Source organism: Ranitomeya variabilis, chromosome 2, assembly GCF_051348905.1.
Source record: "Ranitomeya variabilis isolate aRanVar5 chromosome 2, aRanVar5.hap1, whole genome shotgun sequence".
Taxonomy (NCBI): domain Eukaryota; kingdom Metazoa; phylum Chordata; class Amphibia; order Anura; family Dendrobatidae; genus Ranitomeya; species Ranitomeya variabilis.
This window is the reverse complement of record NC_135233.1, coordinates 375,561,295-375,586,816: the sequence shown is the minus strand read 5'-3', so window position 1 is coordinate 375,586,816 and position 25,522 is coordinate 375,561,295. Positions and strand designations below refer to the sequence as shown.

At 51.5% G+C, this 25,522-nt stretch overlaps 2 protein-coding genes across 4 annotated transcripts; one reads left to right on the top strand and one right to left on the bottom strand.

Annotated features, from left to right (window-relative positions):
* Positions 1 to 355: 355 nt before the first annotated feature.
* Positions 356 to 3,203, bottom strand: LOC143806086 (uncharacterized). Of its 2 annotated transcripts, none has more exons than XM_077286024.1 (2): positions 3,158 to 3,203; positions 356 to 1,567 (listed from the first exon to the last, which is right to left on the bottom strand). In XM_077286024.1, the coding sequence occupies exon 2, from the start codon at positions 1,311 to 1,313 to the stop codon at positions 591 to 593; it is 723 nt and encodes a 240-aa protein (XP_077142139.1). In that variant the 5' UTR covers positions 1,314 to 1,567; positions 3,158 to 3,203; the 3' UTR covers positions 356 to 590. The 2 variants fall into 2 exon arrangements, with proteins under 2 accessions (XP_077142139.1, XP_077142140.1); XM_077286025.1 differs by having other exon boundaries at positions 3,140 to 3,181.
* A 105-nt stretch (positions 3,204 to 3,308) lies between these two features.
* Positions 3,309 to 24,338, top strand: VARS2 (valyl-tRNA synthetase 2, mitochondrial). Of its 2 annotated transcripts, none has more exons than XM_077286023.1 (29): positions 3,309 to 3,431; positions 4,376 to 4,538; positions 4,610 to 4,691; positions 6,080 to 6,180; positions 6,696 to 6,817; positions 7,873 to 7,939; positions 8,164 to 8,261; positions 8,340 to 8,421; positions 8,745 to 8,864; positions 10,043 to 10,151; positions 10,225 to 10,313; positions 10,749 to 10,839; positions 10,915 to 11,042; positions 11,114 to 11,217; positions 11,918 to 11,999; positions 12,084 to 12,160; positions 12,470 to 12,687; positions 12,786 to 12,856; positions 14,184 to 14,309; positions 14,825 to 14,929; positions 15,606 to 15,674; positions 18,662 to 18,740; positions 18,925 to 19,052; positions 19,711 to 19,863; positions 20,371 to 20,571; positions 20,651 to 20,762; positions 22,076 to 22,260; positions 23,325 to 23,426; positions 23,522 to 24,338. In XM_077286023.1, exons 2-29 carry the CDS (start codon positions 4,398 to 4,400, stop codon positions 23,585 to 23,587), a joined length of 3,108 nt encoding a protein of 1,035 aa, XP_077142138.1. In that variant the 5' UTR covers positions 3,309 to 3,431; positions 4,376 to 4,397; the 3' UTR covers positions 23,588 to 24,338. The 2 variants fall into 2 exon arrangements, with proteins under 2 accessions (XP_077142138.1, XP_077142137.1); XM_077286022.1 differs by having other exon boundaries at positions 3,381 to 3,458.
* The last annotated feature ends 1,184 nt before the right edge of the window (positions 24,339 to 25,522 follow it).

The following is a 25,522-nucleotide window of genomic DNA, read 5'->3' as shown; positions in this document are numbered from 1 at the left end:
TGCTAGGCAGTGTGCTCCTAGTAACCAGGTGATATTACTGCATTATTCCTCTATTTCAGTAACTGGGTCATAGCAGCCATGTTTTGGTTGCTAGGCAGTGTGCTCCTAGTAACCAGGTGATATTACTGCATTATTCCTCTATTTCAGTAACTGGGTCATAGCAGCCATGTTTTGGTTGCTAGGCAGTGTGCCCCATAATAACCAGTTGATATCATTGCATTATTCCTCTATTCTAGTAACTAGGTTATGGCAGCCATGTTTTGGTAACTAGGCAGGGTGCCCTAGTAACCAGGAGATATTACTGCATTATTCCTCTATTCTAGTAACTAGGTTATGGCGGCCATGTTTTGGTTGCTAGGCATTGTGCCCCATAATAACCAGTTGATATTATTGCATTATTCCTCAATTCTAGTACCTAGGTTATGGCAGCCATATTTTGGTTGCTAGGCAGTGTGCCCTAGTAACCAGGAGATATTACCGCATTATTCCTCTATTTCAGTAACTAGCTCTTAGAAGCCATATATTTTTTGCCAAATGAAGACGACTCGGGAAGGGAGGCTGCTCTTTACTGATCTTCTTGGACCATGTGGTCACCAATCATTGGAATCGTCCGTGCTCCCAGAAGACTCGGGGTCCGCCTGGGGTCTTTTTTTCGTATGGACTCTGTAGTGCATTTCCAGAGAGAATTTCCTATTGAACGTCTTGTCGCACTTGTAACATTTATAGGGTTTCGCGCCCGTGTGGATCCTCAGGTGCCGCACCAGGTGGGCCCTGCGGCCGAACGCCTTGGAGCACTCGATGCACTGGTGCGGCCGATGCCCCGTGTGAGTCTGTTGATGCCTCTTTAGGCTGGAGGAGTTGGTGAAAGTGCGATTACATATGGGGCACATGAACGGCCTCACCCCCGTGTGGACCCTTGTGTGGGCAGTAAGAAGGGACTGCTTGACAAAGGTCTTCTCACATTCAGAGCACTTGTACGGCTTCTCCCCCGTGTGGGATCGCTGGTGGACCTCCAACGCTCGCTGATCACAGAAGCTTTCAGCACATTTGTAGCCAGTCTGGCCAGAGTGATTCTTCTTGTGTCTGTTCAGGTGAAAGATGTGCTTGAACATCTTCCCGCAGATGAAGCAGACATAACGGACCTCTCCATTGTCATCTTCCATAATCTCAGAAGTGGTTACTTCACCCAAGGACTCTCGGCTGCCATCGTCCCCAGAATCAGCGTTGTACAAGACGTCCATCTGTGGCCCACGGGTCTCATCCTCCTTACTGTCCTCAGTCTGGATGTTGTCATCCATTATCAGATCCTCCATAGTTTCTGGTGGTACACAAGACGAGGTCTGGAGACCATCACTGGGTCTGGCTTCTTGGATGGTTGAAGTTCTTCCTGTCTTTTCAAATCTAGTGCATGTCGTCCGTCATGACCAAAAGACGTTTTCATGTCCAAGACTGAAGGAAGGAGGTTACCAGCAGTACCCCGGCAGGACCTGCCGTCACATTGCGGCAGGAGGTTCCCAGCAGTGCCCGCTGCGGCCCAGTGGGGTCACTTACATGTTGGGTTTCACACCTATAATTAAGAGAAAAATCAATTCTCAATCTTAAAGGGGTCTTCCATGATTAGATATATACCTATCTACATATCTGCTTCCACATACAGCGCCACACCAGTCCATGGGTCATGTCTGGTACTGCAGCTCAGCTCCACTGAAGTGAATGAGGCTGGGCTGTAATGACAGACTCAACCTGTGTACAGAGGTGGTGACATTTTAGAAAAAAATATGTTTTATAGTTTTGTACAACTGTTATTCTTGCCAAACAGTAGCCCCAACTGGACCCACCCACATCCTCCATCCCCGCCCGGACCAGATCTGTCATCATCCTCCATCCCCGACCGGACCAGATCTGCCCCCACCCTCCATCCCTGACCAGATCAGATCTGCCCCCACCCTCCATCCCTGACCAGATCAGATCTGCCCCCACCCTCCATCCCTGACCAGACCAGATCTGTCATCATCCTCCATCCCCGACCGGACCAGATCTGCCCCCACCCTCCATCCCTGACCAGACCAGATCTGCCACCATCCTCCATCCCTGACCAGATCAGATCTGCCCCCACCCTCCATCCCTGACCAGACCAGATCTGTCATCATCCTCCATCCCCGACCGGACCAGATCTGCCCCCACCCTCCATCCCTGACCAGATCAGATCTGCCCCCACCCTCCATCCCTGACCAGATCAGATCTGCCCCCACCCTCCATCCCCGACCGGACCAGATCTGCCCCCACCCTCCATCCCTGACCAGATCAGATCTGCCCCCACCCTCCATCCCTGACCAGATCAGATCTGCCCCCACCCTCCATCCCTGACCAGACCAGATCTGTCATCATCCTCCATCCCCGACCGGACCAGATCTGCCCCCACCCTCCATCCCTGACCAGACCAGATCTGCCACCATCCTCCATCCCAGACCGGACCAGATCTGTCACCATCCTCCATCACCAACCGAACTAGATCTGCCCCTCCCTCCATCCCCAACGGGACCAGATCTGCCCCCACCCTCCATCCCTGACCAGATCAGATCTGCCCCCACCCTCCATCCCTGACCAGGCCAGATCTGTCATCATCCTCCATCCCCGACCGGACCAGATCTGCCCCCACCCTCCATCCCTGACCAGACCAGATCTGCCACCATCCTCCATCCCAGACCGGACCAGATCTGTCACCATCCTCCATCACCAACCGAACTAGATCTGCCCCTCCCTCCATCCCCAACGGGACCAGATCTGCCCCCACCCTCCACCCCCGACCGGACCAGATCTGCCCCCACCCTCCACCCCCGAGTGTACCAGATCTGCCCCCACTCTCCACCCCCGACTGGTCCAGATCTGCCCCCACTCTCCACCCCCGACTGGTCCAGATCTGCCCCCACCCTGACCAGATCTGTCGCCATCCTCCATCCCAGACCGGACCAGATCTTCCCCCACCCTCCATCCCCGACCGGACCAGATCTGCCGCCATCCTCCATCCCCGACCGGACCAGATCTGCTCCTCCATCTCGCTCCTGCCCTCCTCTGATATTACGTGCCCTATTCTCTGACCATCCCGCCCCTTCCTCAGCCCGCACACATCAGTGCAGACCTTGCAGGCAGCTCCCACCTGTGCGGCATCACAGGGGCTGCGCTAAACTAAGAAATCCCCATAGTAGCCAATAACGAAATAAACCTGAACCCTGATTGGTGGAACAAGTGAGGCCACGCCGACGAACGTCTGAGATTTCTTTTCTGTCATTGGTCGAGTCCTTTTAGCCAAGCCTCGCTTTCAGAATGGAACCTAAGAGTCCTGATTGGTGGATTCTGTTCTGGAACGCACAAGATTTCTGGCTGTCAGGAGCGTGAGAGCCGTGCTGCGGAGACTGAGCCGGGGAGAGGAGGTCGGTGTGAGCCGGAGCAGAGGACATGTAATCCCGCCATACCGTGCCTCACTGTCACATTCTCCGACTGTCCCCACATAGTATCCCTATCTAATACTGATGCCCACCCTGCACTGCCGTACAGACTCCCAAGTAATTCCTGTACAATATCTCTATATAATCCCGCCATGCCAGTGCCAGCATTATAGCGCTGCTAATGACCCCCATGTAACGTGCCCATATAGTCCTGTAATGCCGCCATATACTGCACAGGTAATGTCACCGTAATGTGGCACTATCCGGCCCTAACTGTCCATATAATGGTTCCGTACAGTTACTGACTCACAGACTGCACCCATACATCTCCACGTAATACAAATAATGCCGCCATACTGTTCCTGAATACTAAACCCGTATAATGCCGCCATATACTGCACAGGTAATGTCACCGTAATGTGGCACTATCCGGCCCTAACTGTCCATATAATGGTTCCGTACAGTTACTGACTCACAGACTGCACCCATACATCTCCACGTAATACAAATAATGCCGCCATACTGTTCCTGAATACTAAACCCGTATAATGCCGCCATACACTGCCGAATAATCCCACCGTTCTTGTACTAATAAACACATCCTGAATGCAGCCATATAATAAACCCAGAAAGAAGCCAACTGCCCCCATGTAGTCCCTAAATAATCCTCCCTGACCGTGTATACGTAGTGCCGCCAAATAGTCCACTCCTAGACTGCACCAATATAATGTGACACCTAATTAATAGACCGCGCCCATCATGACACCCCTATACTTACTGTACAGCTGCCACATAATGCCACCAGATAACGCCACAAAAATACCCATAGTGCCGTGGTGCGGTTTCGTGTCTTATAGGGGCTTCACACAGCACAACGATTTCACTTTTAATGTCAGATATTTCAAGTTTTTTCTGTTTTTTATTTTTAGGACTCCTCCCCCTCCCCTTACAATGCTCCGCCTCTTCTGTGACCGCGGGGTCATTGGGGGAGCACCCTGCAGGGGCGCCGCTAGCGTCACAGAGCGGATGAGGAGGGATGAGCGTCGGCGGCGCCGGCAGTGTCAGCGGGAGGAGGACGCCGCGCTGGAGACGGTGTGTAGCGCCTTATTACATGGTGCAGCGTGTACAGTGTATGGTCACTAATAGGCGCGATGTGTCCGCAGGCGGCTCCAGGGAGAGGCCGGCACTGGCAAGACAAGGAGACCGTCGAGTACGAAGGCCGCACGGCGCCAGGAGAGAAGAAAGGTAGAAGGGAGAATCAGCGCCATCAGTCTGCTCTAACCTCTGTATCTGGAGGACTAGAGGTGTCAGGCCGACATTACTTGTGATACCTGCTGCTGCCAGGAGAGGGCAGTGTCTCCGCTCCATGGGAAAATGGATGACGAGAGATGGCGGCGGTGCCATAGGGGCAGTGAGTCTTACTGCGTCATGGGGAGGGAGGAGCACAGCGGTAATGTCAGGCAGCAGGTGGCACTGCGCCGCTCTGTGGGCACGAGATGGCAGTATGTCTGCCTTGTATGATCTAGTACTTTGTGGTTCTTGGTGAGCACAGTATGGCAGTATGTTTTCCCTGTATGATGATATGTGTAATGTCTGGCACTATGTGAGCACAGTATGGCAGTATCTTGGCTCTTTATATGTGGCCTGTCTGACACTATGTGGGCACAGTATGGCATTATGTTGTCCCTGTATGATGATATGTGGCCTGTCAGGCACTATGTGGGCACAGTATGGCAGCATGTTGGCTCTGTGTATGTGGCCTGTCTGGCAATATGTGGGCACAGTATGGCAGTATGTTGTCTATATATATATATATGTGGCCTGTCAGGCACTATGTGGGCACAGTATGGCAGTATGTTGGCTCTGTATATGTGGCCTGTCAGGCACTATGTGGGCACAGTATGGCAGTATGTTGGCTCTGTATATGTGGCCTGTCTGACACTATGTGGGCACAGTATGGCAGTATGTTGGCTCTGTATATGTGGCCTGTCTGGCACTATGTGAGCACAGTATGGCAGTATGTTGGCTCTGTATGTGGCCTGTCAGGCACTATGTGGGCACCGTATGGCAGTATGTTGGCTCTGTATATGTGGCCTGTCAGGCACTATGTGAGCACAGTATGGCAGTATGTTGTCTATATATATGGCCTGTCAGGCACTATGTGGGCACAGTATGGCAGTATGTTGGCTCTGTGTATGTGGCCTGTCAGGCACTATGTGGGCACCGTATGGCAGTATGTTGGCTCTGTATATGTGGCCTGTCAGGCACTATGTGAGCACAGTATAGCAGTATGTTGTCTATATATATGGCCTGTCAGGCATTATGTGGGCACAGTATGGCAGTATGTTGTCTATATATATATATATATGGCCTGTCAGGCACTATGTGGGCACAGTATGGCAGCATGTTGGCTCTGTGTATGTGGCCTGTCTGGCAATATGTGGGCACAGTATGGCAGTATGTTGTCTATATATATATATATATGGCCTGTCAGGCACTATGTGGGCACAGTATGGCAGCATGTTGGCTCTGTGTATGTGGCCTGTCTGGCACTATGTGGGCACGGTATGGCAGTACATACACTGTATACTCTGCCGGCCTTTCCTGATTAATGCCCTATATTTCATTCCTAGATACCGGTGTGCCGCTCCCGGCGGCTTACAGTCCCCGATACGTGGAGGCCACATGGTATTCCTGGTGGGTGAAGCAGGGATTCTTTAAGCCGGAGTACCAGGTGAGGACGAGCTGTGAGAGGCAGCACCGCTTCCACTTGGAGTGACCCCCATTATAGTAAGGAGCGCCCCCTACTGTCAGACCATGCAACAAGGCAAGGGGAGAAGAGGGAGACACTGCTGCAGATTCTCACTTTTTAATGAACCCATTCAGGACATGGCCGTTTCTGTCTTTTTCGTTTTTGTCTCCTCCTTTACCCATTGACATCACCGTACGAGGTCTTCTGTTTTTTTGGGACGAGTTGTAGTTTTGATTGTCACCAAAATAAAAGGGAAAAAAATTCCAAGTGCAGAGAAATGGGGGAAGAATAAAATGCATTTTCTCTGTTGTTTTTGCTGCTCTCATTGTGCAGTGACGGGATTCTCCTGGTCGGTGCGATTATGGCCAGATTGTGTCACCTGACCTGTCACTGGCAGAGGGGAGAAAAGACCCCAAATCCGCAGCTCGTTCCTGACCCATTCACATTGGTATACAACCTGCTAAATATAATTTTTTTGTTGTTGTTTCTCCCATCAGAGTCGTCTCCCCCACGCCCGGCCCCAGATCTTCTCGCTCTGCATCCCTCCACCCAATGTCACCGGCTCCCTCCACCTGGGCCACGCTCTCACCGTCGCCATCGAGGACTCTCTGGTGCGCTGGTGAGTAGACAATGTCTGAAAAGCACCTGTGTCCAGAAATTCTGTGGTTCTGATCCATCTCAGAGCAGAACAACAGAAGTGCTGGATCCGTCACGTGAGGGGCCCCAACAATGGGCCCCATGGACCGCAATGACCGGAGCTGACTCTGATCGCTGCTGTTAACCGCTTACTTGACGCTGTCAATTTCTGACTGTGACATTTAAAGGGTTTCTTGTTGCTCCCTACCCATCTGCCCCCATCATGTGATCTCTGGGTGCCGGTGGGCTTCCCTCAAAAATAAAGAAATAATAGAAAGCAAAAGTTTAATCTGTGGAGATATAAATGCTTAAAAGAATGAGGGGGTGGATACTCCAGAATTGATACTATCGTCATCTCCTAACTGCCCCACCCCCCCAAAAAATGGAATAATTGATCCAAACAAATATTGCCCCAAATAATTCCAATAAAAGCAGCATTACACCACATTAATAAAAAATAAAAATGAAAATTCGCCCAGTGCAATGAGTTAAAGGGATTGTCCAGTTAAAAAAAAAAAAAAAAAAAAAAAAAAACAATTCTACTTATTCGCCTCAGCAAGCAAATTATGCAACTTTCTAATGTATTTCCATTATTGGACCTCCGGCTTCTGCTTGATCTACAGGTGACGTTTCCTGTGTGAAGGCAGCCGGCTACTCATTTCCATAGCAAAGCCAGCATTGTCGCTGCCAATGTATGGACCTACAAGGAGGTTGGCCTAGCCATTGAAGAGAACAGCCAGCCCCTTCTACATAGCAGCAGTCATGAGCCAACAGTGGAAAAGCTGCCCTGTTTCAAGCAGAAGCCGAGCCACTGATATTGCAGCTCATCTCCATTCAAGTGATACTGTTCCGTAATACCACATGCTGCCTGTAGACTGGTGTGGAGTTGTTTCTGGGAGGAAAAAATAGTGAAAAATTGAAGACCCCCCCCCCCCCTTTTACTTTCTTCGAATCCTGCATGACCTTTAATTCAGCAGTGATCAGAGCTGACTAAAGTCACATCACAGTCCCGTGTGTCTCTACTTTCTTCTTGGTCAGGAGGAGGATGCTGGGTGAGAAGGTGCTGTGGGTGCCTGGATCCGATCACGCGGGGATCGCCACTCAGGTACGGCACTGGATCTGTAGGAAACAGTCAGATTTCACCCGGATTTTATCACTGGTGCAACGGCTCAATCCTTGTAAAATTTGAATCCCATGCATGTGAATGGGGCTTGTGCCGCCCTGTTACCAGGCTGCACAGGTATTTAGTGCAGTAATACACTGGCCAGGATGACATATGCTGGGAGTTGTAGTCCCTCCAGCTGACCGGCTGCTGTTTCCCCTTCATAGACTGTGGTGGAGAAGAACCTGTATAAAGAAGGGGGCGTCTCTCGCCATGATTTGGGTCGGGAGGAGTTTCTCGGGGCCGTGTGGCGATGGAAGGAGAGGTAAAAGGCGCGATCAGTCCGGGCCGTGGCCGGAGCGTCTTTGTGTCTCTGACTTTGTCACTTTCTTCCTTCCTGCAGTAAAGGGGACAGGATTTATCAGCAGCTGCAGTCCCTCGGGGCGTCTCTGGACTGGGACCGATCCTGCTTCACCATGGACGAGGTGAGACCCTGTCACATGGCGCCATCGCTGATCCCTCTCCAGATAACTGCCTGACACTGACGGCTGAGCTGCGACCGCCGCTGTTTAACCATTGAAATGCCACTGTCAATCTCTCAGAACATCACTTAGGTGGCAAGATCCGGCACACGGGACTATTTTGGCACAGGCCGGATTCTTAGGATGTCCCAATATCTGGTGGCCTTTCTATAGAAGTAATTGCTCTGATTTATATAGCGCCTTTGTATTCCATGGTGCGGTACAATCTCATCCTCCCCCGTGATCGTTGCTGTCTCTCCCAGCCCTGATCCTGCTTTCATCCTCAGCGTTTCTCCCGCGCCGTGTCTGAGGCCTTCATCCATCTCTATGAGAGTGGTTTGGTTCGTCGCCGGCATCGTCTTGTGAATTGGTCCTGTGCCCTCCGGTCCGCCATCTCTGATATTGAGGTAAGGCATGGCCCCACCTCTGATAGGGAGGTAAGTGGTGGACTGTCTGCCGCCTCTGATATAGAGGGGAGATATTTATGTCCGCCACCCTCGTCATGGAGGGGAAACATGGAGTGGCCCGTCCGTCGTCTCTTAACATGTAGCGGAGACATGTCCTGTCCGCCGCTGCCCATCGAGATAGAGGGGAGATGTGGACTGTAGCATCCACCGTCCCTCGACACTGAGGGGAGACGTGGACTGCGTCGTCCACCGTCACGCAACGTGGAGGGGAGACAAGGACCATCCCATTCTGCCACCCATCGCCATGGACCATCCCATCCGTTGCCCCTAGACACTCAGGGAAGACATGGATCGTGTCGTCCGCCGCCCCTTGACACGGAGGGGAGACGTGGACTTCGTCATCCGCCATCAGTCAGCGCGGAGGGGAGAAAGGGACTGTGTAGTCCACCACCCCTCGACACTGAAGGGAGATGTGGACCGCATGGTCTGCCATCACTTAACGTGGAGGGGAGACGAGGACCATCCCATTCAGTCACCCCTTGATATGCACCGTCCCATTCGTTGTCCCTTGACACAGAGGGAAGACGTGGACTTCGTCATCTGTCATCACTCAGTGCACAGTGAAGACATGGACGTGTTGTCCACCGCCCCTCGACACGGAAGGGAGACATGGACTGTCCTGTCCACTTCCCTTCGACATGGAGGGGAGACATTGACTTTATCGTCCACCATCGTTCAGCGCAGAGGGGAGACATGGACTGTCCTGTCTGCAGCCCCATGACACGGGGGATAGAGGGTGAAGACATGGATTGCGTCGTCCACAGTCACTCAACATGGAGGGTAGACGAGGACCATCCCATTCCGCCACCCCTTGACATGGACCGTCCTGTCTGTCGCCGCCCCTTGAGACGGAGGGGAGATATGAACCATCCCATTTGCCGCCCCTCGAAGCAAGGGGGACTGTGGATCGCGCCATCCGTCATCCCTCAATGCGGAGGGGAGACAAGGCCCATCAAATTCCGCCACCCCTCAACATGGACCACCCCGTTCGTTGCCTCTTGACACTGAGGAAATGCATGGACAATGTCGTCCGCTGCCCCTCGACACGGACTGGAGACATGATGCAGACTCCATGTTTGTTCTGTGTTCTCACCACGCACCTTGTTCTCTTTCCACAGGTGGAGAGTCGGCAGCTGGGTGGTAAGACCTTCCTGTCCGTGCCCGGCTACCAGAGGAAAGTCCCCTTTGGACTCCTGTTCCGCTTCGCTTACCCCACAGAGGAAGGAGGTAGATCCATCAGCCGATGGCGGCCTCTTCAGTGTGGCCTCCCGATCACTCCGCTGCCTTCCTTGCATTACAGATGATGAAATCCTCGTGGCCACCACACGTCCGGAGACCATGCTGGGGGACACCGCCGTGGCGGTCCATCCGGACGACCCCAGGTACCTGGTGAGTCTCCATTATTCTGGTTTTTGGAAGACGACGAGACTTGTGTGAGAAGTAATGGCGCTGATTACAGAGGACTCTGGGCTCCCTGCTATCCGGTAATATGGCCGGTGCCGGCTGTGTGGTACATCCAGCATTTGCAGTGTCCGGATCCAGCTGACCATGGAAATGCTGCTGTCAATCACTGACTGCAGCGCTGTCTCCTCCCAGCACATGTCTTTGGGTGCCGGTGGGCTGTCCTTGTAGCCTTCTGAATGCCTCCTTTGCTGCCATATTGGTTTTTCTGTGAACCCCGTATAGGCCGTGTGCAGCTCGTGTCCTGTACGCGCCCCCTAGCGGTGGCTGCAAGGACGTGGCGGTGACGGCTCCGCATGTCGGGGAGCGGCCTTATATGCCTGTCCGGACCACAGGACTGACCTGGGACTCGTTCTTTCTTAGCGCCTCCATGGCAGAAGCCTCCGTCACCCCTTCACTGGCCGTCTGCTCCCTGTTGTCGCCCATCGGCTGGTGAACCCGGAGTTTGGCACCGGTCAGTACATCCCTGCACGGTGGCTGCAACTTACTAGGTGGCAGTGTGACCCTCTCTGGCCATTTTTTCTTCTAGGAGCCGTAAAGGTGACCCCCGCTCACAGCCCCGTAGACTTTGAGATGGCGCAAGACCTGGCACTCCCATCGATTTCTGTGATCGGGGAAGATGGGTCCATGACGGAAGCCTGCGGGGATTGGATACAGGTCTGATGCTCTGTGTATCCCCCCTTCTCTGGTATTGGTCAGCGTTACAATGTGTCGGTGCATCCTTACAGGGCGTGAAAAGATTCGACGCTCGGGAGCAGGTTGTGGCCGCACTGAAGGAGAAAGGACTTTATAGAGGAGACTGCGAGCATTCGATGCTGCTGCCCGTCTGTAGGTGAGGCCATCCGCCATCCTGATGTAGTGCTCTGTGCAGCCACCAGGTGGTGCTGACTGACTACAACCAGCGCCCTCTGGTGGCACATCGGCAGATTACAGAAAACTTTCCGAGTAGGATGACACTATAAAACCTAGACATTTAATACTTTCCGAGTAGGCTGACACTATGAAACCTAGTGATTAATACTTTCCAAAAGCGAGAAGGTAACAAAAAAAGGAATTTTCAAATCACGGCACAATTAATTTAGAACCTAAACTGAAATTAAACCTGACTCCAAATGTCAGATCCCCACAATGAACTCAAACTGATGACATCAAATCCATAAATTAATTCAGGTCACAGACGGTGACCCAAGATGTCAGATCATAAGGAAATTCGGACCCCAGACCTTAAGTCTTGGAAACAGGAATATCAGTGTATGAACTTTCCTTAGTTGACCCCCATTTTATCATACAATAGACCCCTAAGTTTAATGACTTCAGAGATACATTTTATTTTTTTATGCTCGAGTGCCAAATCGTCATCTATAGAGATCAATGATACAATTGTATTCCCTACAGCTACCACTAGAGGGCACTCACTGATCACAGATGTTCACTGTAATGGATCCCTGTGCACAGAGCTCCATCTGGTGGTGGCTGCAGGAACGACATACAAGTCTGCACAGCAGCACTTACCCCATTTCTTTGTCTTGCAGCCGCTCCGGTGACGTGATTGAGCACTTACTGAAGCGCCAGTGGTTTGTGAACTGTGAGGAGATGGCCCAAAAAGCTCTAAGGGTAGGAGCCGTTATGTCCTTCCATTATCGTATCCCACCCCACCACCCTCCGTGTCTTATATGACCTACGTGATACTATCCCAAGGCCGTGGAGTCGGGGCAGATGAGGATCACGCCGTCCTATCACCAGAAGAACTGGAAGAACTGGCTCTCGAACATCAGGTAGCCTCATATCGGGTCATGCTGGGAGTTGTAGTTTCACTGCCTTGTAGTGTTCCAAGCAGAAAACGGTATCTTCTAGCATCTCAGGTCACGCTGGGAGTTGTAGTGCTAGAGCAGTTGGACTAGAGGATGCTTGTCCCTGCATAGCCATGCATCCTGTAACCAAGCCTCCATGCTTTACACTGCAGGCTGCACTCAGAGAATGATGCCATTACCGATATTCGGGGTCATACCCCATTTTTGAAGACAGAACCAATTCCTCTTGATACATGTGCCTTTCTTCATTTTTGGGCTGTCCTTTTATTCCAGCGACTGGTGCATTTCGCGGCAACTGTGGTGGGGGCATCGGATTCCCGCTTACCTGGTGTCCGTGGCGCCGTCTCCCCAGGTTAGTGACCCCCGCTTGTATGCGCCGCAGGATGATGAAAGTGAAGGATTCTGGGTAGCTGCTCACAGCGAATCAGAAGCCAGGAAGAAAGCCGCCAACGTGTTAGGAAAACCGGAGTGCGAGCTCGTCCTTAGAAGAGGTGAGGGCTTACCCACCCGATAATCCAGAATATCTGCTAATCCGGCACGCGTCCTATCCTGCGATGTTGTTATTATATAAGCTCTTCTTCCTGTGTAGATGAGGACGTTCTCGATACTTGGTTTTCATCAGCTCTCTTTCCATTTGCGATGCTGGGATGGCCGCAGCCGGTGAGTTCTGCCTTAGGAGAGGATTTCTTACTAATCTCCCATCGCTGATTTAGGCCGGAGACACACTGGTGCGAGAGACGGCCGAGTCTCGCTGGTTAAAAGCAAGCTGTGGCACCTGCATTCCGGAGCTGAGCGTGCAGCTCCATGTATTGCTATGGAGCCGCACGCTCCGCTCCGGAGTGCAGGTGCCACAGCTTGCTTTTAACCAGCGAGACTCGGCCGTCTCTCGCACCAGTGTGTCTCCGGCCTTATAGTGTGGCTTCCTGCAGTCACCACCAGGGGGAGCTCACTGCACACTGTGATATTGCAGGGTTCAATGCCTGCATCAAACTCCTGAGCTCCCTCTAGTGGTGGCTGCAGGAACTGATTTTTTTTTTTTTTTGTTCCCCTTTTTTTCCAGAAGCAGTAACTCCTATAGTTTTCCCTGCACATTGTTGTATCAGCGCTTGTCTTCTGCGGGACGAGTCGAATTTTTGAATGACTCCATGCATTTTACCATATAATGTAGTGAAAAACTCCCAAATATGGTGAAAAAAAAGAATTTCAACATTTTTTGTTGTATTTTTATTTTTTTTTTAACTACGTTGATTTTGCAGTAAAATTAACCTGGAAACACAATTTTTTAGGTCAGTACGATCACAGCCATACCAGACTTGTATAGTTTTTTTAGAAAAAATATTTGGTGGGGGAAAAAAAATCAGAACTTTTTTTAACCCCTTCACGACCGATGATTTCACACTTACGTCATACGTCCACACACCTATCCCAGCACATGATGACTGGTTTAATCCGAGATCCACCCGCAGCTGTTAACCAGTTAAATGCGCTCTCAATCACGGTCACAGAGTTTTTTGTTTTTTTTCTTCATACAAATGATTTTTTTTTCACCACTTTAATAAGAAAACAACCTAGACATGTTTGGTGTCTATGAACTCGTAATGACCTGGAGAATCATAATGGCAGGTCAGTTTTAGCATTTAGTGAACATGGTAAATTTAAAAAAAAAAACTATTGTGGAATTGCACTTATTTTTGCAATTTCACAGTTTTCCGTTACACTATGTGGTAAAATCAGTAAAATGAATGGTGTCGTTCAAGAGTACAACTCGTCCTGCAAAAAACAAGGCGTCACATGGCCATATTGATGGAAAAGTAAAAAAGTTATGGCTTTTGGAAGAAGGAGAGTGAAAAATGGAAAATCGCCCAGGGGTGAGGGGGTTAAAAAAATAAATAAAATAAAATCCGTTTTTCCCTTAGTTTTTTCTTCTTGGGTGGACGGAGCGGTGTGGGGGAGGGGATTGTGTTTTCTCATTGTCTCTTCCTTACAGACTCGAGATCTGGAGGACTTTTACCCCAACTCCCTCCTGGAGACGGGCAGCGACCTCCTGTTCTTCTGGGTGGCCCGGATGGTGATGCTAGGAGAACAGCTCACAGGGCAGTTACCATTCCGAGAGGTACCGCCATAATAAAGGGGTGTCCGCCGTTCTAGAGCCATTTTGTTAACCCCTCTTTGAGGATCTAATTCATTCTGGAGGACCCAACATATCTGAGCATTATTTGTGCACTGTGTAATACTTCACTTCCCCTGCGGGGGAGCTGTGGGGATGTCCATCACTTACTGCTGGGATTTCCAATACATGTACTTTTGGTTAAAAATCTTTTTTGTATTTAGGTCATTAAACATTTTGCTTCATGTCCCTTCTGCTAAATGGGTTAACTGAGAATCAGTCAGTGAGCTCATTCTAACCAATGGGAGAATTTGTAAGTTTTTTTTTAAAATTTTACTCACGGTTTAGTTTCCGCTCGGAGCTCGGTATACTGGCTGTTGTCTGCTCGGCTCCTGATCACTATTATATGACTTAATCTCATACAACCCCTTTAATTCCTTGCCTCCTGAGCCTTGCCACTGGCGCTTGTGGTCCATGTTTTCGGCTGCTTTCTGGTTACTTCCCTCTGTGTTTCCCCTCAGGTGTTCCTGCACTCCATGGTCCGAGATGCTCATGGGCGGAAGATGAGCAAATCTCTAGGAAATGTTCTCGATCCTCTTGATGTGATGACCGGCATTTCCCTGGAGGTGAGTGCTGCTCCCTGTAGTACCTCCGCTTGCTGTAACAACCTGGTACAGCCGTCCTGTATCGCTCACTAGGACTCTTGGGGGCATTTTAAAATATTAATACATTATTTTTTATTGTCGTTTTCCCCTGTAACTGGGGCTGGTATATTATCCCTAGTTACAGGGGAAATGTAGCAGAGTGTACAGCAGAGGCGACTGGGACTATAAGGACCAGCAGTTCCTTCTCCCTCCTGCAGTCACAAAGGCTGAGATTAGAGGAGGAAGCTCCAACATGGCGTCCTGTGCTGCGTACGGGGCACCGGCCCTGCACTGTATATAGAGCAATCCGCACAGCAGAGTTGGCTATAAACCAGCTCTGTCCTCTGTCTGTGGAGTCTGGCTGTGTCTGACTGGCTCCGATCCCACTGCATGATTCAACGTAGCTGCTATACTATGCGGTGACTGTTTAGAACGTGAGTGCAGAGCAAAGTGCGGCCCTCTCGTGCCTCTTGGACCTCTCGGCCCCCTCGTTCCTCTCGGCCCTCTCGTTCCTCTCGGCCCCCTCGTTCCTCGGACTTTTGCTTTTGTTTCTGTCCTGAAACGCTTCTGCTCCGCTCCAGCATACACAAATTGTGCCAGATTTCTAGACCAGATGCGCAGAGTCGCGTCATTAGTGTTTTTCATTTTATCTTCACAGAAACTACAGGAAAAATTAAAGGAGGGAAATTTGGACCCGCGAGAGTTAAAAGTAGCAGAGTCCGGACTGGTAAGATGGATGGGGATGTTTAAGGCTACTTTCACACTAGCGTCGTTTGGCCTCCGTCGCAATGCGTCGTTTTGGAGAAAAAACGCATCCTGCAAAAGTGCTTGCAGGATGCGTTTTTTCTCCATTGACTTGCATTAGCGACGCATTGCGACAGATTGCCACACGTCGCATTCTTCGTGCGACGGATGCGTCGTGCTTTGGCGGACCGTCGGCACAAAAAAAAGTTACATGTAACATTTTTTTGTGCGTTGGGAGCGTCTTTTCCCCGCCCCCGACTCCCCGCACCTCACAATGGGGCAGCGGATGCGATGTAAAACTGCATCCGCTGCCCCCGTTGTGCGGCACTTTCGCTGCTAGCGTCGATGCGCTGCAACGTCGCATAGCGACGTGCAGTGCATTACGCTAGTGTGAAAGTAGCCTAAGACTTTGGTAAATGTATTTGTGAATGGGAAGCTAAGACTGAAAATTGGAGATAATAATGATATTAAATGTACGAATACTACCGCCATACAGTGCAGAAAACACAAAAGCTATAGCGTGTCATAGCACACTCCTATATTTCGTTAAAAAAAAACAGTGGAGGTCCCCCGTGGTGGAGGCTTCTGCGATAGAGGTTCTCTGCTGTAGAGACTTCTGTAGTGGAGGTCCCGTGCAGTTGAGGCTTCTGCGGTGGAGGATTCTGCGGTCGAGGTTCCGAGTGGTGGAGGTCCCCTGTGGTAGAGACTTCTGTGGTGGAGGTCCCATGCTTTGGAGGCTTCTGCGGTGGAGGCTTCTGCAGTCGAGGTCCACTGCTGTAGAGACTTCTGTGGTGGAGGCTTCTGCGGTGGAGGTCCCGTGCAGTTGAGGATTCTGCGGTGGACGTCCCCTGAGGTAGAGACTTCTGCAGTGGAGGCCCCGTGCAGTTGAGGCTTCTGTGATGGACGTCCCCTGCGGTAGAGACTTCTGCAGTGGAGGTCCCGTGCAGTTGAGGCTTCTGCGGTGGACGTCCCCTGCGGTAGAGACTTCTGCAGTGGAGGTCCCGTGCAGTTGAGGCTTCTGCGGTGGACGTCCCCTGCGGTAGAGGCCTCTGCAGTGGAGGTCCCGTGCAGTTGAGGCTTCTGAGGTGGACGTCCCTTGCGGTAGAGACTTCTGCAGTGGAGGTCCCGTGCAGTTGAGGCTTCTGCGGTGGACGTCCCCTGCGATAGAGACTTCTGCAGTGGAGGTCCCGTGCAGTTGAGGCGTCTGCGGTGGACGTCCCCTGCGGTAGAGACTTCTGCAGTGGTGGTCCCGTGCAGTTGAGGCGTCTGCGGTGGACGTCCCCTGCGGTAGAGACTTCTGCAGTGGAGGTCCCGTGCAGTTGAGGCTTCTGCGGTGGACGTCCCGTGCAGTTGAGGCGTCTGCGGTGGACGTCCCCTGCGGTAGAGACTTCTGCAGTGGTGGTCCCGTGCAGTTGAGGCGTCTGCGGTGGACGTCCCCTGCGGTAGAGACTTCTGCAGTGGAGGTCCCGTGCAGTTGAGGTCTGCGGTGGAGGCTTCTGCGGTGGACGTCCCCTGCGGTAGAGACTTCTGCAGTGGAGGTCCCGTGCAGTTGAGGCTTCTGCGGTGGAGGCTTCTGCGGTGGACGTCCCCTGCGGTAGAGACTTCTGCAGTGGAGGCCCCGTGCAGTTGAGGCTTCTGCGGTGGACGTCCCCTGCGGTAGAGACTTCTGCAGTGGAGGCCCCGTGCAGTTGAGGCTTCTGCGGTGGACGTCCCCTGCGGTAGAGACTTCTGCAGTGGAGGTCCCGTGCAGTTGAGGCTTCTGCGGTGGACGTCCCCTGCGGTAGAGACTTATGCGGTGGACGTCCCCTGTGGTAGAGACTTCTGCAGTGGAGGTCCCGTGCAGTTGAGGCTTCTGCGGTGGATGTCCCCTGCGATAGAGACTTCTGCAGTGGAGGTCCCGTGCAGTTGAGGCTTCTGCGGTGGACGTCCCCTGCGGTAGAGACTTCTGCAGTGGAGGCCCCGTGCAGTTGAGGCTTCTGCGGTGGACGTCCCGTGCAGTTGAGGCTTCTGCGGTGGACGTCCCCTGCGGTAGAGACTTCTGCAGTGGAGGTCCCGTGCAGTTGAGGCTTCTGCGGCGGACGTCCCCTACGGTAGAGACCTCTACAGTGGAGGTCCCGTGCAGTTGAGGCTTCTGCGGTGGACGTCCCCTGCGGTAGAGACTTCTGCAGTGGAGGTCCCGTGCAGTTGAGGCTTCTGCGGTGGACGTCCCCTGCGGTAGAGACTTCTGCAGTGGAGGTCCCGTGCAGTTGAGGCTTCTGCGGTGGACGTCCCCTGCGGTAGAGACTTCTGCAGTGGAGGTCCCGTGCAGTTGAGGCTTCTGCGGTGGACGTCCCCTGCGGTAGAGACTTCTGCAGTGGAGGCCCCGTGCAGTTGAGGCTTCTGTGGTGGACGTCCCCTGCGGTAGAGACTTCTGCAGTGGAGGTCCCGTGCAGTTGAGGCTTCTGCGGTGGACGTCCCCTGCGGTAAAGACTTCTGCAGTGGAGGTCCCGTGCAGTTGAGGCTTCTGTGGTGGACGTCCCCTGCGGTAGAGACCTCTGCAGTGGAGGTCCCGTGCAGTTGAGGCTTCTGCGGTGGACGTCCCCTGCGGTAGAGACTTCTGCAGTGGAGGTCCCGTGCAGTTGAGGCTTCTGCAGTGGACGTCCCCTGCGGTAGAGACCTCTGCAGTGGAGGTCCCGTGCAGTTGAGGCTCCTGCGGTGGACGTCCCTTGCGGTAGAGACTTCTGCAGTGGAGGTCCCGTGCAGTTGAGGCTTCTGCGGTGGACGTCCCCTGCGGTAGAGACTTCTGCAGTGGAGGTCCCGTGCAGTTGAGGCTTCTGCGGTGGACATCCTGTGTGGTGGGGGCTTCTACGGTGGAGGCTTCTGAGGTGGAGGCCCCTTTTGTTGTTCCTGTACCCCGGTGCCGGATAGCAGGACTGCGATGAGATGCCCTCTGATAACAGGACTCCATTTCTTGTCTGATTCTTGTCCCAGGTAAAGGATTACCCACACGGGATCCCGGAGTGCGGCACCGACGCCCTGAGATTTGCCCTCTGCTCTCACCGCGTACAAGGTGAGGTCGCACCCCTGTGTTTGTGGCGAGGGATGACAGGTAGTAGATTTCTTTTTTCTTGAACAGCGCCCCCTTTTTTCCCTGTGGCTGTGTCTGGTACTGCAGCGTGGCCTGACCATGTGACATCTCTCCGTCTCTGCCATGTCCCTGAGATCTGACGCCGTGTGCTCCTTTCCGCTTCCAGGTGACGACATTAATCTGGACGTAGCTTCGGTTCTCGCCGTGCGACATTTCTGCAACAAAGTGTGGAACGGGATGAGATTCGTGCTGGCCGCACTGGGGGAAGGGTTTACCCCTCTGCCCATGGAGGAGGTGAGGAAAGCTGCTGTCACATTTTCCCTTTCATTTTAATTTCTTAAAGGGATGGTCCAGGGCTATGATATTGGTGGGCTATCCTCAGCGCCGGGTCAGTGGGGGTCCGATATCTGACGCAGCCCAGCGCCGTACACTGTGGAGTGGCCGTTCTCAGGTCCTATTGCAGTGAATGGGGGCCGAGCTGCAGTACCTGAGAATGGCCACTACACGGACTATGGGGCTGCAAACACCAGGAGGACAATTCCTTTAAGAGCCAAGCAAATTTTAAGCTTAAAGAGGTATTCAATCTTATTAATGGCAGCTGATCGCGGGGGTCCAACCGATCCTGAGACTGTCTTCCCCTCCCTCAGGCCCCCCTTCTGTGCAGGGAACTGTTGCCGGCCCCCCACTCACTCGACCCCTTCACGCTTAGGAACAAAGTTGGCGAACCCAGAGAATAGGTCCCCACAGTTGTTGGGGGTCTGACCTCTGGGACCTCCATTGACCCCAATATCTGCAGTGTGACCACCGCTCCAATCACTTCTATTGGACAGATGGAGAAAGTCTACGTTCCCATAGAAGTGAATGGAGCGGGGGTCCCAGAATAGAGGGTGGGAGATGGCGCCGTCTTTCAAGCTGTTGAGGGGCGACACAAATTCTGCTTTCTTCTCATCAGCTGAGGCCGTCGGCCCCCCTGGACCGATGGCTGCTGGACCGACTGCGGCAGGTGACGGAGGAGTGCGAGGAGAAGCTGCGGAGTTACGAGATTCACCAGGTCACCGCCGCCATTCATGGCTTCTGGCTGAAGAACTACTGCGATATCTATGTGGTGAGTGGCCTGCAGCTGGTGCAGAACTACAACCCCCAGCATGCACTGACTGTTTCCTGCTGGGAGTTTTGCTCCACCATTACTTCATTCACTCCACCGTTTTGTGCATACAGCTCCTATGCAGACTAATGTGTCTCCATAGTCACAGACTACAAACCTCGCCCGTGTGTAGTCTGGTCCTGCAGTCATGTGTTATAACACAGCACTGCAGGATAGGGCTGCACATGGGTCTGCATAGGAGCTGTAAACAGAAAACGGTAGGTTAAGTTTTCCCAATGGTCATCATTAAAGATGTGCCGTTTTGTGAATACAGCTCTGAGGTGGACTAATGTGTAACCTGACCCTGCAGTTCTGGGTCCCTCCCTCTCTCCGCCCTTCACTAGATGGAAGGTGACTGCCGGCTCTTACTACACACAGGGCTGGTTTGTAGTCTGTCGCTATGGAGACGTATTACTCGGCAGTGGAGCTGCGTACACATAGTAACACACTTTCATTTTTTTTGTACAGGAAGCTGTGAAACCCGTTCTGAAGGGTCCTGGCGGCTCCGACGCTCGGCAGGTGCTGTACCGGGGGGCGGAGGTGACTCTTCGGCTTCTTGCGCCCTTCACCCCTTACCTCTCAGAAGAACTGTGGCAGCGACTGCCGTCATCACTCTCCTGGCACGCGCCCAGCGTCTGTGTGGCGGAGTACCCCCTCCCCGGGCACACGGTACGATAATGGAGGCCGCGTCTCGTCCGTAGCGATGGCGGTATTATGGCGTCACTCACTCCTCGCGCTCCTCTCGCAGGGTCACTGGTCGTATCCGGAGGAGACGCGGCACTTTGACTTCGTATACTCGGTGGTCCGGACATTACGCGGCCTGAGGAGCGACTACAACCTGACGAAGGCCAGACCTGAAGGTAAAGGGTTACTGGGAATTAAAGGGATCGCCCTGCGGGAATGCCAAATATTGCCGCAGACCACCAGGGCAGGAGAGAGATTGGCGCTCATAAAGGGTTGTCTACACTGGACGGACATTGTGGCAAAATCTCAGCTTTGTCTGTTTTCATCTCCTGGATGTGAGGCCAGTCCTACTCTCAGACAGCAAGCAGGGATTTTAAAAATGGCAGGGAATTGAAACACAAAGTATATTTAAAAAAAAAATGTTATCACTTTTTGCACCCACTTGTCTTCCTTGGTTCTGCAGGAATAAGCTCTAGACAAAATCGGTCTCCTTCCCCCTCTGGAAGCTAGAAAGTACTCCTTGTAGAGGCTTGCTCCTCTCCTGGCACGCAAACTATGGCTACTGAGCATGTGTGACCACTAGCACTCAGCTCATTAGGTGGACGCGCACATTGCTATACATTTTGTACACCAGGTGGTGCCGTGTTTCCACTTATTGGATGGGTGCGCACATTGCTATACATTTTGTACACCAGGTGGCGCCGTGTTTCCGCTCATTGGATGGACGCGCACGTTGCTATACATTTTGTACACCAGGTGGCGCCGTGTTTCCGCTCATTGGATGGACGCGCACGTTGCTATACATTTTGTACACCAGGTGGCGCCGTGTTTCCACTCATTAGATGGACGCGCACATTGCTATACATTTTGAACACCAGGTGGCGCCGTGTTTCCGCTCATTGGATGGACGCGCACGTTGCTATACATTTTGTACACCAGGTGGCGCTGTGTTTCCGCTCATTAGATGGACGTGCACATTGCTATACATTTTGTACACCAGGTGGCGCCGTGTTTCCGCTCATTGGATGGATGCGCACATTGCTATACATTTTGAACACCAGGTGGCGCTGTGTTTCCGCTCATTAGATGGACGTGCACATTGCTATACATTGTGTACACCAGGTGGCGCTGTGTTTCTGCTCATTGGATGGACGTGCACGTTGCTATACATTTTGAACACCAGGTGGCGCTGTGTTTCCACTCATTAGATGGACGCGCACATTGCTATACATTTTGTTCACAAGGTGGCGCTGTGTTTCCACTCATTAGATGGACGCGCACATTGCTATACATTTTGTTCACAAGGTGGCGCCGTGTTGTCAGAAGTTTCCTAATTCGTCACTGGATGATATTTTTAATGAGGAATAATGTAGATTTGTTTATGACTTGTGCCACTAATATGATACTTAATGGGCGGACAACCCCTTTAAGAAATATTTATATGAAATTGGAAACCCCCTTTAAGTAATGTAACTGCTTTATTCTCCAGTTCGTGTCTCCTGCTCTCAAGAAGACGACCTGCTGTCTCTTCAGACTTTCCTGTCTCCGCTGCAGACCCTCTCATTCTCGGGCCCTCTCCACCTCTCAGGGGCCGCACCCCAGGCTCCCGGGGACGGTCCTGGCTGGGCCTCCGGAGAAGTGACCGATGGCTGTCACGTGTACATGAACCTGAGGGTAAGTGATCGGTGTGTCTGATAGTTGCCCGATCCCCGACTGCTTTTGTAAGCTCTCTGCTTGCTGTGAGTGAATGGAAGCGTTATCTGTGTGATCCCAGGCGCAGCGCCCCAGACAGCCGGGACTGCTTCTATTCCCTGACTGACAGCAGAGATCCTGCAAAATGCAATAAAAACTTACAGAACTTTTCTCTTTATGATGATGAAGTTTTAGAACTTTTTTTTTTTTTTTTAAAGGGAACCTGTCACCCCCCCCAGGTGTTTTTAACTAAAAGAGCCACCTTGTGCAGCAGTAATGCTGCATTCTGACAAGGTGGCCCTTTCAGTTACTGGTGCTGTAACTGCAGAAATAATCCGTTTTGTAATTTGTCCTAAATACCTTTCTTCAGTCCTGGAGGCAGGCCTTTCCTCCCTGCTGCAGACGTCACACAGCCGTCACTCAAATCTTCTTGGCGCCTCCTCCTCACCGCTGTTTTGTAATCAGCCGGCGCCTGCGCTCTTTTCTCCTGCCTTGGGCAGGCGCAGTGAGCGCTGCCCGTCCTCTGTCCTCATATGCAGTCTAGCTGACCTGTGTGGCCGCCCTGCCTGTGAATCCCAGCCCCGCAGTGTCTTCTGATTTATTCTCATTGCGGGGCTGGGATTCACAGGCATGGCGGCCGCACAGGCGCAGTCAGCTAGACTGCATATGAGGACGGGTAGCGCTCACTGCGCCTGCCCAGGGCAGGAGAAAAGAGCGCAGGCGCCGGCTGATTTCAAAACAGCGCTGAGGAGGCGGCGCCCGGCGCCAAGAAGACTGGAGTGACGGCTGTGTGGCGTCTGCAGCAGGGGGGAAAGGCCTGCCTCCAGGACTGAAGAAAGGTATTTAGGACAAATTACAAAACGGATTATTTCGGCAATTACAGCACCCAGAACTAAAAGAGCCACCTTGTCAGAATGCAGCATTACTGCTGCACAAGGTGGCTCTTTTAGTTAAAACCGCCTGGGGGGGGGGGGGGGTGACAGGTTCCCTTTAAAGTTTTGCTCAGTTAAACTTTTTTTTCGTTTTTTTTTTTTTTTACCCTCAAGGGACTGGTGGATCCGTCCTCCGAACTCCAGAAACTGCAGTCTAAACTCAGCAAGTTAGAGAACCAGTGGAAAGGCAAGATGGAGGAAGAAGAGGAGACAGAGGTGGGTCCTCATAGCTGCGGAGCTGGACGCGTCTACATGGACGTTCCCATCACTGTCTGACTTCTTCTCTATTGTCGTTTCTTCTTTTTCTTTAGAATTCTCTGCAGACGAAAATCTCAAGAATACGACGTATAATGGCGACCTTGGAACGTTTGTCTTAGGAGGGAAGATATAGTGAGCGCCACCTTGTGGTCACCGTGTGTATCACGAGCGCTGATGTAGGCAGGTGTACTGCCTATTGATGTACCGTGTGGACTTTTTTTTTGTACAGTGTTTCTTTTTAGAAGCGGGAACTTAATTGTTATCCTCTTTACTGGCTGCATGGATGGGTCGATGCGACACTTTCTCAGAACTGATGGCGGTATTATCTTAAAGGGATTCTCCGGTTTAGAAAAACTATTTTTCTTATGACCCATTTTGTACTAGTAGAGGATGCTTAGGGACATGATACAAAGAGCGTCTCTCGATCTGGAGGATCAGGGCCTGTACCGTATCACACAGGCGTCTGATGGAGGTAAATGTGCAGTTCTTATTTTGCCCTGTGGAGGCGCTGCAGGGAAGCCAAACCCTTTCTGCCCCTTGGATTTCAGCTGATTGTTGGGGTCTAGAGCCTTCTGACCTTATAAAAGATGCATGTAAAAGTCATAGGAATCCAGTTTTCTTATAACCAGACATTGTCCAGTAGAAGAGAAGGGGCAGGAGAGATGAGAGTTGTCTCCGCTGCCTCTCACGGATCGGCATCATCTTTTGACTACTTGATCTTTTTTTCTTACCAATAGTCTGATACATTGGATTCTTCTCCATCTGTATAGACAGGACAGACAATCTGTGTCTTCTGCCTCGTTTATACACTGTGTTCCAAATTATTATGCAAATAATATTTCCTCATATTTTCTCTAAATTACCTATCTGAATTGCAGTCATTGTTATTTTCCAGTCATCTACTAGTCTAGTATAATTGCAATGTTTTGGAACAAACTGCCTATGAAAACAGTATCTTTTTAAAAAAAAATAAACACTCAAAATGCATGTTCCAAATTATTATGCACAGCAGAGTTTTCAACCTTTTTTATTTTATTTTGAACCAAAAAATGGTCAATTGTGATGTTATAAGCATTATCAGCTTATTACAAAATTAAATCAAACAGTTTTCATGTGAAAACTTTATTCTAGGTGATGTTACATTTGCACATAAGACCCCTTGTTCGAAAGAAGCTTCTGAACTCTCTCGTCCATTGAATTTGTCAGTTTTTGGATGGTTTCTGCTTCAGTTGTTTTGCATGTGGACAGAATACCCTCCCAGAGCTGTTGCTTAGATGTGAACTGCCGCCCGCCATCATAGACACTCCTTTTGATGATGCTCCAGAGGTTCTCAATGGGGTTGAGGTCAGGGGAAGATGGTGGCCACACCATAAGTTTGTCCTCTTTTATGCCCATAGCAGCCAGAGATGCAGATGTGTTTTTTGCAGCATGAGACGGTGCATTATCATGCATGAAAATGATCTTGCTGCAGAAAGCACGGTTCTTCCTCTTGAATCATGGCAGGAAGTGTTGTTTTAGAAACTCCACATAGATTATGGAGTTCATCTTTACCCCTTCAGGGATCATAAAGGGGCCGACAATCTCTCTCCCCATGATTCCAGCCCAAAACATTACTCCATCTCCTCCTTGTTGGCGCCTTAGCCGTGTTTTCATGGGGTGTCCATCAACCAGCCATCCTCCACTCCATCCATATGGACCATCAAGCGTTGCACGGCACTCATCGGTGAACAAAACAGTTTGGAAGTCAGTCTTCATGTATCGTTTGGCCCACTGGAGCCGTTTCTGCTTGTTGCAGTGGATAGAGGTGGTCGACAGGATGGCTTACGCACCTCTGAAGGACCCTGCATCTTGTTGTTCTGGGGACGTTGGAGGCACCAGCAGCTTCAAAAACTTGTCTGCTGCTATGACAGGGCATTTTTGCAGCTGCTCTTTTAACCTTACGCAATTGCCTGTTGGAAAGAGTCCTCAATTTTTCCTTATCAGCACACACACGTGTGTGCTGGGAATCAGCTACATACTTCTTGATTGTGCGATGATCACGATGAAGTGTCTTG